At 33.4% G+C, this 12,002-nt stretch overlaps 1 protein-coding gene across 1 annotated transcript; it reads right to left on the bottom strand.

Annotated features, from left to right (window-relative positions):
* Positions 1 to 5,304: 5,304 nt before the first annotated feature.
* LOC105767130 (zingipain-1) lies at positions 5,305 to 7,282 on the bottom strand. Its single transcript, XM_012586644.2, is given in 4 exon segments — positions 5,305 to 5,892; positions 6,105 to 6,226; positions 6,229 to 6,388; positions 7,145 to 7,282. Coding segments are annotated over 4 exon segments (1,008 nt in total).
* Between the last annotated feature and the right edge of the window lie 4,720 nt (positions 7,283 to 12,002).

Below are 12,002 nucleotides of genomic sequence, written 5' to 3' on the forward strand. Positions count from 1 at the left end.
TGCCTGGCATGAAAAAAAATTATTATCTATGGCATAGTTAACATCTGCAAGCCACCATGTTTTGATTAGTCCACTGGGTGTAAAGGTATTCAAAAATGTTAAAGTCTCAGGAACACCAACCATGGAAGGGAAAAGAATGGAATCTGTCTATGTGATGTCAGTAAAAACTACTTTATAGACAAAAAAAGAAGAATGAGACGACAAATTTGTGGCACGCAAGGCTTGGACATGTCAGCTATCACAAGCTGAAAGTTATGATGAAGAAGTCAATACGAAAGAGTCTTTCTCAACTTGAAGTGCGAGATGATACTGTTTCTATAGCATGTCAATTCGGTAAGGCACATCAACTACCAAATGAAAAATCTAAGTACAAAGTAAAGGCTCCATTAGAGCTAGTTTGTTCTAATGTATTTGGGCGTGTCAAGCAACCTTTAATTAGTGGGATGCACAATATGGTGACTTCTATTGATGATTCCTTAAGGTATGTGTAGGTTTTCTTTATGAAGAAAAATCAGAGACATTTGTTAAGTTTAAAGAATTTAAAGAAGTAGTTGAAGCAGAGGTTAGTAGAAAAATTTAATGCTTACGCACAGATAATGATGGGGAGTACACATCAGATGAGATTTCTGCCTATGTGATAAATAACAAGATTCATCACCAATTCACATGTGCCAACACACCACAGCAAAACAAAGTTGTTGAGAGGAAGAATTGACATCTTGCTGAGACATGTCGAAGTATGCTTTATGCAAAAAATATACTTAGAAGGTTTTGGGCAGAGTTTATGAAGACCATTGCTCATGTCATTAACAAACTTCCAACACCAAAGCTTGGTTTCATCTCACCATTTGAGGTACTATAGGATACTAAACCTGTTGTTGGTCATTTTCGAGTGTTTGGGTGTATTTGCTATGTATTTGTTCCAGATCATTTAAGGAGTAAGTTCGATAAGAAAGTAGTCTGGTGTGTCTTCGTTGGATATGATAACCAAAGGAAAGGATGGTGGTGTTGTGACCCTGTGACTGATAAATGCTACACATCACGCAAGGTAGTGTTTGATGAAGCTTCTTCTTGGTGGACTCCACAACAAGTGAAGTTGCCAAATTTTGAAGTAAAAAAATATCAACCCCGAAGGAAAATAGAGGAGCAGTTTCTTGAGATACAACTAAGTCCTATAGCTAATGAAAAAATTTAAGACAATGAGTTTGTTGAGACAAAAACAAATCCTTGGTGAAATGGTGTTCATCAGAGGCAGAAGGCTGAAATCAATCCAGAGGGTGAAGAAACTTTGCAGCCACAACTTAGAAGAATAACTAGATTTCGAAGGCAAAATCCAAAATATGCTAATGTAGCTGTAGCAGAGCAAAAACCCTTGGTCGATCCAACAACTTATGAAGAAACGTCTTAAGGTTCTGAGTGGGTAAAAGCAATGGAGGAAGAGATTGCTGCATTAGAACAAAACCAGACTTGGGAGCTTGTGCCACGTCTATCAGATGTGAAACCCATATCTTGTAAATAGGTTTATAAAATAAATTATCATCCTGATAGATCAGTTGAGAGGTGCAAGACTTGGTTAGTTGCAAGGGGATTTTCTCAAAAATATGGATTGGACTATGAAGAGAAGTTTAGTCCGGTGGCAAAGATTGTTACTGTTCGAGTTCTCTTGGCTCTTGTTGCTAGCAAAGATTGGAAGTTGTGGTAGATGGATGTGAAGAATGCATTTTTGCATGGAGAGCTAGATCGTGAAATTTACATGAATCAGCCTATTGGATTTGAGAGTGGAAGTCATCCTAGTTATGTTTGCAAGTTAAAGAAGGCATTATATGGGTTAAAACAATCGCCGAGAGCATGGTATGGTAAGATTGCTGAATTTTTAACTCAAGCTGGTTATGTTATGGCTCATGTAGATTCTAGACTGTTTGTCAAAGTTAGTGAAGGGAAGTTGGCAATAGTGTTGGTGTATGTGGACGGTTTGATAATCATTAGAGATAATAGTGAATAAATCCACTAAGTTAGACAAAACTTGTCAATCAGCTTTCAGATGAAGGAGCTTGGCCAACTTAAACACTTCTTGGGGCTAGAAATTGATCATACACAAGAATGCATGTTTCTTTGTCAAGAAAAATATGCAAAAGATTTGTTACAGAAATTTGGAATGCTCAATTGCAAGACCATTACTATACCAGTGGAACCAAACACCAAGTTTTGTGCTCATGAAGGGAAAGACTTGGAAGATAGGTTGATGTATCAGCAATTTGTAGGTAGTCTCATTTAACTAACTTTAACTCGACTTGATATTTCTTATATTATTGGGGCAGCGAGTTAATATAAGCAGAATCCTAAGAAATAACACTTGGAAGCAGTTCGATGAGTTCTAAGATATGTGAAGGGTACTATTGATTATGGTCTTCTATATAAGAAAGATAAGGTTTGCAAACTAGCTGGTTATTATGATACTGACTATGTAGGGGATCACGATAAATGTCGATCAACCACTGGCTATGTATTCAAGTTTGGTTTAGGCACAATTTCTTGGTGTAGTAAAAGACAACCAACTATATCTTTGTCAACAACAGAGGAAGAATATAGAGCAGCAACTATGGCAGCCCAAGAAAGCACATGGTTAGTGCAACTTATTGAAGATTTGCACTAAAAAGTTGATTATGCAATACCCCTCTACTGTGACAATCAGTCAGCTATCCGTTTAGCAGAAAATCCTTTGTTTCATGCAATGACCAAATATGTGGAGGTGCACTACCATTTTGTTAGGGAGAAGGTGTTACAAGAAGAAGTTGAGTTGTCCTATGTCAAGACTGATAACCAAGTTGCAGACTTGTTCACAAAAGGCTTGAGTACAACTAAGTTAGAAAAGTTTTGCTCACAGCTTGGGATTGTGAAAAGGTTTGGAGTTGGCATTGAAGGGGAGTGTTAAAGTTCACCACCGACTTAGTTAGTGGCCTAAAATCTTGGGCATATCAACAGATGAAATATTCAACTTAGTTTTAATAAAGTTGTTGAATGGTTAGCTAAAACCATGGTTTAAATATCTGATTATGATTTTGCTTCTGAGTTATCCTATTTTTTAGCTAAAGTTGTTGTAGTTTCAACCTATATAAACGATGTAAATCAGTGAATAAAAAGTGTCTTGAGTTCTTGTTTTTCATTGAGTCTTTGTATACAATTCATAAAGTGTTATTGAGTGAGTTTTTTTTTGGTTTTTTCTACAGAAAATCTTTTGATTTAGTTTAACACAGAATTGATCCTACTTAACTACTATATTTGATGATAGGTCAATATACCAATTAGGGTCATATGTGCATTTTTGTATGGGTTTGATATAGAGTTGGAGTTTTGTCAATTTATTCAATGCTTTAACATTTGTTGTAGATTATCAAATATACACCGTCTCTTTAGAGACTATTTTAGTATGGTGGAGAGATGTATATAGTACCTTTGGGCCTTACATTTATGTTTTTTCGGTGTGGTGTAATTTACACTCACATGGGTTGTCTTGGTGTGGTGGTGGTTAACTGTGTGTCCAGGACCATTTTTCTAAAGTTTCTTAGGGCGATAAAGTTTACATGGATATGAGATACCGATCGATGAAAATGAATTGAAATGTTGAGTTGTGAACTTAAAAGTAAAGTTAATTGTTTTACATGTATGTGCATTTGTATGAAAGTTATCTTCTGATTTGTTTTAAATGAGGAACACGTTTAACAAGTCACTTTTGAAATACGCTATATGTCAATTGATATGAAGGCACCCATGCTTAACTTGTTTTGTATATTCTTTGTATGTCTTGTAAATTCCACTTGAACTTATTAAGTATTATATGCTTACACAACATTATTTTTGTGCCCAAAATATCGACTTGTGAATTCCCGAAACCCTACTCTAGATGGACATCAACACTATCATCAACGTTATCAAGAGTTAGAAACTAAAGTACTTATAGCCAATGGCACGTGCCTAAGGTGTCTATATGCATCAAGATGTTGGTTTTATATGTTATTTGGTACTTGATGACCTATTCTGTTTTGGTTGAGCTAGGAGGCTCACTTGATACCATTACCATGAGATAATGAGCACCCTTTTGCATTCATGCTCATAGCTCTTTAAGCTTTGATTTTTTGAGCATAGAACTCATTTTCAATGGCTCTATATATGCCTTAATATGATAGCCATATTTTATGAATGGTTGATGGAAAATGATTTATTTTGAATATATTTTATGAAGAGATTAACCATATTTTATGTTTACCATGATTGGTGGTATTCCTGTAGTTTTTTTTTTAATGTTTTAAACTTGATTTTTGAGTCTCTAAATCTAAGTTTTGATATTAAGCTTTTTTTGTGTCAACATAGGAGAGTTTTAAGTTCAATTTTTTTCTCCAATGGTAAGTTTCAATACCTGAACCTTATAGTATTGCAACGAGACAGGATGTCAAAGTCCATACTAGCAGAGAGAAGTATCGGTACTTCTCCCAAGTTGTAGTGATGTCACAGTGCTTACACCTACAAAAGTGTGTTTTTAAGTTCCAAAATTGATTTGAAGGTTCATGACCTCTTTTATAGCCAAGATGAGTTAGGACATATCATAAATTGTTTTTAAAGCCTCCAATAGGTCTAAAAGTTATTCTAATGGTTTAAAAAATAAATAAAATTTATTTTTAAAATTATTTCAAGGTTTTTCACTTATACATGTTTTGGTGGCATTTCTCATCCGTACCAGTAGACAAGACGGGTGAGAGGCTATCCATTCTAATTCATAATCATACAAGGGCAATGATGGATGTGTGTACCTTAAGCGCCATCTCTCTTTCTTATGCATTCGTAGCAGAAGCTTATACTGTCTTTCGTGCTTTGCTTTTTGCCCTGGACATGGGTTTTCAGAACATAAAATTAGAAGGAGATAGTTTGACTATTATTTGAAAGTTAGAAAGTAATGACTTTGGCCGTTCACTTATCTGTGCTCCCATTGTTGATGGAAAGCGGCTCATGTCCAGCTTCCATTCTTGCACCTTTTTCCATGTTGATAGAGAAGCTAATCAAGCAAATAGTTGTTCCCATACATAACTATCAAACTTTTGCTACATTGCCACTTTGATTTGCTTTTGGAAGCTTTCTTTTTAATAAATAATCATTTATTCATTATAATGATAAAAAATTGCCATGAGTACAAGGCTGATAATTCCAAATAAACCATAGATATCAATGCCAAATGAAAGGGAAAAAAAGTACGACATATATTTTAGACCATTTGACACGACTAGCTAATTATAGTAACTGGCCTATATGAACTTATGCAATTGGGTACGAAGCTTTCATGGCAATACCGCATAAGCCACCTTTCATATTCACATTCCTTTGGATCTTCATATACCCATTTTCACCCCAGGTTTCACCCCATGAATTCTTAATAAAAAAATAGTTTAAACCTTCTTCACTTGTCCCATATCCAACAATAGTGACTGCATGGGTGAGAGAATTTTCATAATCTCCTTTAAACACTCCACCATTGTAAAAATGAAAGTCTCATCCATGGCCTTCAAGTGCAACCGATACCGGTTGATTCTTGACGGCTTTAAGCAATGCTTTTTTGTCGTTTTTAGGCACCATTTGATAGCCACTGATGGTGGCAACTTTGTTTATCTGTGTGTCACAAGTTTCTTGCATTTGTTGATATGGGTAGCTTTCTTCAGAGGTTATTCCTTGGTTTGGGCTAATGTAATCGAAAGCATTCATCATCCATCCTCCTTTGCAATCTTGGTTTCCTCCATTTGTGCTGCAATCCAATAGTTGTTGCTCAGAAAATGAGATTAATTTACTAGTTTTGATTTTGATTAACCCTTCAACGGCTGCCATTGCTGAAAATGCCCAACAACATCCTGGAAAGTAAACCAAGAAATAACCCTTTTCTAGTATTAGTGAATAAATAAATAAATGCTTGGTGAAACAATATATATCTAATTATTTTAAACTTTTAAATGATTTTGTGTGTCAAGTTAACTAAAAACCAATTCAATTATGAAATTATTAAAATATTTAACATCAATTCACTCAAGAATTTAAGGGTTTATATATATATATCAAGACTGATCACATCGACCCTGAAACTTGATAGGAGTGACAGCATTTTGGTCCCTCTAATGAAAGTTTATCGGAGCGTTTGAGTAGTTTTCATACATAAACGATGTTGATTCAGACATTGTGAGATTGTTTACATCTTGTATCCGGTGTGAGTTGCAATGAATTCATCCTGTGTCATGTCTGCAAATTTATTGAGGCCTAACTTAAAACTCCTATTTCTGCCATTGTTAAAGTTCTCAATGTATTCCAAGTTCTCCTTAAATATATTAATACATTTCTCCTTATATGTTAATTTCTAAGTTAACAGTAAGAGCAACTAAAATATTTAATTTCAAAAGTTGTGTGATCAAGTAAAAAAAAATAGTTTAGTGACCAAAATAGAAGGAACTAAATAATTGGGTGACTATTCTTATACTTTATCCAATTTGTTATTATGCCAATAAAATGGCTATGAGCACTCCATTAGTGATTTAACTATGGAGTAACTAAAATATCAAATTTTGGTAACCTTAGTGAAAAATAGAATATTTTACACTTAGATGATCAAAATAGAAACATATTAATAGTTGAGTGGCTAGTTGTGTAGTTTCCGTTAATTATATTTAGTAGGCTTTTTCCACTTAATCTTAGCCGTCTTCTTTTTACCATTCATACTCCCCCAAAGAAAATCCCTCCTTATCTTGTTGATCTTTTTAATTACCGTCGCCAGAGCTTGAAATAATAACATGAAATAAATTGGTAAAGATGACAAACAACATTGGTTAACACTAATTTTGCTGCCCATGAGAGCGTACGACGTTTCCACCCTCGATAATTTCTTTTTAAATCTCTCTACAATAGGGTCTCAAGTGGCTACTCTCCTCGGATCTGCTCCCAATGGAATCCCCAAGTAATTGAAAGGCAAAGACCCTATGTTGCACTTACATATTGCTGCCATCCGATATAATATTTCTTCATTTACATCGAACCCCACTAGGCAAGATTCTTTGAAATTGATACTAAGACCCGAAAAGATCTCAAAACATAGTATAATATACTTCGCTTTGCTCACCTCCTTTCCATCTACTCTTAAGAATAGTATAGTGTCGTCCGTGAATTGTAAATGAGCAAAATTCTGTCCAAGAATAACATCTTGAAAGCCTTCAATTAGCCCCAACTCCACAGCTTTATCCATTGCCAAATGAAGCATTTTCGTCACAAATAAATAAGAATGGGGATAGCAGATCTCCTTGACGAAGACCACTGCAAAATCTAAATTTGTTTGTGGTTGACCCGTTGATAATTACTGTTGTCATAATGTTGCCTACATAAGAGTACGGTGGCCTAGTAAGCAAAGCTAGACACGAAGGACCTAAATTAAAATAGAGTCGCCACTAACCAATTAGGGCAAGGTTGGTAAGTCACCTATCGTCTAAAAATCTAGAATTAATACTTTAGAAAAAATCCTAAAAGTCTAGACTCGATCTCATCACCAAATTTTGGGTTCGAGAGTACGGTTACGTATGGGGAAAGCTATAGCATCCCCACAACGCCTATCCGGGGATAATCCTACGGGGTCATAAAACCTAGAATTTTTTTTTACTTAAGCTTATTAATGTCTTAATCTCGGCTAAAATCTTATGGAAATTTTAAATAAAAACTCTAAAGAAAATGCCTCCGGTTTACTTGTAACTGGATTAAGATGTGTTCACCAAACTTATCTAATTTGAAACTTAAATGAGAGATTTTTAATTTTAACGGGAACCCTAAAGGATACCTAAATAATTTTAGTAAAATACCTTTAATTTCTAAAATTAATTCTATGTTAGAATTCTAAAAAACAACCTAGAAATTATCAATAAAATAAGAGAAATATTAAAATTTGTCTACAACTTATTTGGTCTTTTATTATTATTTAAAAGATTTAATTAATAACATTGAACCTATCAAGATCTTACGAAAGTATCCTATGCGGGTTTATGATCTATCTTACTTTAAATTCTTGATCTAAGATTTAAGTTCATCAAAATCCTAAAATAATATATCTTAAATAACATTTATTAGCTTACTTAAAAGTTTCTAAAATAAAATACTTAGAAAGACCTACTCTCGATTTATAATTCACCTACAAAAATCTTTAATTTTAATCTTGAATAAAGTCCTAAAGAATATTTACATATTAATTTAAGATTCTAAAGAGGAATCCTATACGATATTTAAAACTAGTTTAAAACCCTAAAAAATTCTACATATGATTTATAATTTTCTAGGGTAAATGGTGGATAAGATCTTAAGGACTAACCTAAATCCAAATGTAAAAACCTTATGGTTTCATTAAAATGTAACACCTATTTAACTAACTTCATGTCAACAATTATAGGATGGAAAAATGACCTAAAGTTTCCTCTTTTAAAATGAATAGTAATAAAATAGGAAAATCAATTAAATTGGCTAAAGTTAATGAAAAGTTAAAACTCTTTCAAAATGACAATAATGAAAAGAAAGATTAAATAAATGAAATAAATAAGACCTTAACATGATGATAGTAATAATAACAATAATGCACCTTATTCATAATACAATAAAAGAATCAAGGTAACATAAACAAATAATATTAAAATGTATGTAAGGGAATGTGTAAAAAGTAAATATAAATTAGACATGAAAATAAATAAAAACGAAATAAGAATAAATAAAAATTATACAAGGGTGAATAAATATAAAACATTAAAATAAAGTGCATAATTGTCATTAAATATATAAGGTATAAATGCAACTGAAAGGGAAGATATAAGTGTAAATAATATATTAAAGATGGAAACAAAATGACATAGCTTGATTTTGAGACTAAAAGATAAAAAATGTGGAAGACAAAGGACTGATGTAGCAACTAATTTGCTTCTAATTTTTAAATTTCAGATTAAATTGAATGTTTGAAAAATAAAAGGGTTACGGGTGTAAATATGCCAAAGAGTGAGGGAGGTGCTGCAAAAAATAGAGTATTTTTGTAAACTTAAAAAGTAAGGGGTGACAATAAATTACCCATTTTTGGCACCTATAAATGAAAAAAAAAACTATTCATTCTTTCATTTTAACCTCATTTTTTTCAAAAAAAAAAAAATCTTCCTCTTTCTCTTCCTCCGTATATGTTGGCCATGGCTCTACCACCGGAGAGCCCAACGGCTCTCCGGCCTCTGGTGGTGGAGTTGCCGCTTACGGTGGTCGGGATTTTTTTTCAAAAATAAAGTTTTCTTTTAAAAAATCACCACTTTTCTTAAAACTCGAAACTTTGTTTCAAAATAGTTGAAGAAAATCAAAACTTTGTTTTAAAAATTTAAACTTTTCCTTTAAAATGACTAAAACATAGATTTTATTTAAAAATTTAAACTTTCTTTTTTTAAAAAACCACTATTTTCTTAAAGTTCAAAGCTTTTATTTTGAAATAGTTGAAAAAATATTTTTTTAAAAGTTTAAACTTTCCTTTTAAAAGGACTAAAAACATATTTTTATTTTTAAAATCTAAACTTTCTTTTAAAAAAAATTCAAAACATTTCTCAAGATCCAACCTTTTTTTAAAAGAAACCTTTATTTTAAAAATGGGAGGGAAAAAACGAGATTTTTAGGGGCTCCTAGGGGCGGAGGACCAATGGTCCGGTGACGTCCCCTTCATCGGAACCCAAAACCCGATCCCTCATAACATATCTATGGCCAAAAAGGAAGATAGAAGAAAAAAAAAAGAAATAGAATGCTTGTTGTTGTTGTTTTTACCTTTTTTTTAGAACAAAAATATGAAAAGCCTTCCCCTTTTTTCATTTCATTTCATATTTATATATTATTTTTTAATCTTGCTTATTTGTTAAAAATGATGATAATAATAATATTTATTAATAATAATAGTAGTAGTGATGATAATAATAGTTTGGGCCCTTGACAGGCCCAAAAAGGAAAGAAAAAAAAACAGTCTCAAATTGACCAAATTTAAGTGGGCTTCGAACGCCCAAGAGAGAACAAAAATTTAAATAGGCCTCTAATTGGACTCGGACAAAATGGGTGTCTACACCTATTGCTCTCACTGTAGATACGCACTCCATTATCCATCCTATTCATTTTCACCAAATCCCATCTTGAATAAAACCAACTACAAAAAATCCCACCGAACACAATCATATGCTTTAGAAAAATCCAATTTCAAGATCAAATTGCCCCCTTCCATCTTTCTTCTTAATCGAGTGGATTATTTCCTTTGCTATTAAAATTCCATCAAATATTTGTCTTCCTTTGATGAAAGCACATTGAGTATCGCTCACCACCTCTCTGACGACCTCCCTTATCCTTTGAGACAATACCTTTGCCACTATCTTATACAAAGAGCTCACTAAACAAATTGGCCTAAAATAAGATATTTCGATTGAATTGTTAGTCTTGGGTATGAGTGTGACAAATGATGAATTAATAGTCCTCTCAAGCTTTTTGGATATAAAAACATCTATCATCAATAAAGATCTTCCTTGTAACACCTCAAACCCAGCCTAGATGTTATGGTCGTATCTGGCAATGTCACACGATAGTGTTTTTGAAACTTCGTTGTTACGATGAAAACATTCCATGTTATTATCTTTAGTAAACCTTTGTTAGAACTTAGGAAGTCGTCTTTATTCATTTAAAACATTTGTTTTGAAACAACCCTCGTTGCGGAAGCTTTAATAAAATAGTCTAAGTGATCATGCATTTAGAAAATACTTTAACTTTTTGAAATTCGAATTTCCTGCGACCAACAAGTATAAATCCATAAAGTAAAATAAATAAATAAAAACCCAAAATTTAAAACCAAAGTCCCAGAGGGTCCTTAAATTACAACCCAAATAATCAATAATAATCAAATCATAAATCGTAATTGAAAACAATGAAGTCCAAAAATTACTGTGGTCACCGCTGAGTCCTCCGGCGCACCGATCTGTCTAAGTCTGGAAATTACCTATGCACATTAAACAAAAAGGGTGAGTTTACATAAACTCAGTGTGTAATCCCGCAGAAACAAATAAACAATCAGTATTCACAATGCACAGTTGAACCGTCTTGGGCCTAAGCGCTTTTCAGTATCAATGACAGTTTGGGCCTTAGCCCATCTCAATACAATGTCAAAAATGCAGTAGGGCCTTAGCCCATCACAGTAGCAGCAGTAGTAACAGTTATACAATAGCAAAATCCTACCCAACCAGCCTCTACACATCATCTCCGTCCAACCCTACACTCCATGTGAGGATATAATCAACCCACCTATCCCTACACTCCAAGTAGTACCGAATGCGGCACAAAACAGTAGTTTGCAATTGAGCTGCTAGTAAATTAGGCTTAAAGCCTTTCAGTACACTTCCTCCAAATAACAACCCCCAACCCAATACAATGTAACATACCATGGATGATATGCTATTATGCAACTTCAGTACAAATATCATTCAGTCAATTTTACACATTTAGGGGACTAAGTAGCACTTATTGACCTTACAGTAGGTTCACAGTCGACTTGGGCGACCTGTGCAACCTTAGAAACATTTTGGTAAAAATGAGCCCACATGCTCGTGTGGGCCCGCGTGGCCCACTCGGCCCAAATTGGCCTTGGCTGTGTGATCCATTTTTAATGTAACCCATGCTAGTTAAATATTCATATATGTTTCCACTATTTACTAATATGATCATTTAGAGCTGTCTACTTGAGTCATTGTAACTAAATTATCTATAATTTGTGCTACAGAATTCCAAATTAAGATCCGCTTGATGTTTTCAAAACTAGACTCAAATACCTTTTTACCATAAAATTTTTGGAATTTATATCTTATCAAATAAGTACAGTAAAATCTTCAAAGTTATCCCTATTTTGCTGTTTGACAACTTTAACCTTTCCTTACTAAAAATTATTTGTCTCTTAGTAC

The sequence above is a fragment of the Gossypium raimondii genome, chromosome 5, assembly GCF_025698545.1.
Source record: "Gossypium raimondii isolate GPD5lz chromosome 5, ASM2569854v1, whole genome shotgun sequence".
In the NCBI taxonomy this organism is placed as follows: Eukaryota; Viridiplantae; Streptophyta; class Magnoliopsida; order Malvales; family Malvaceae; genus Gossypium; species Gossypium raimondii.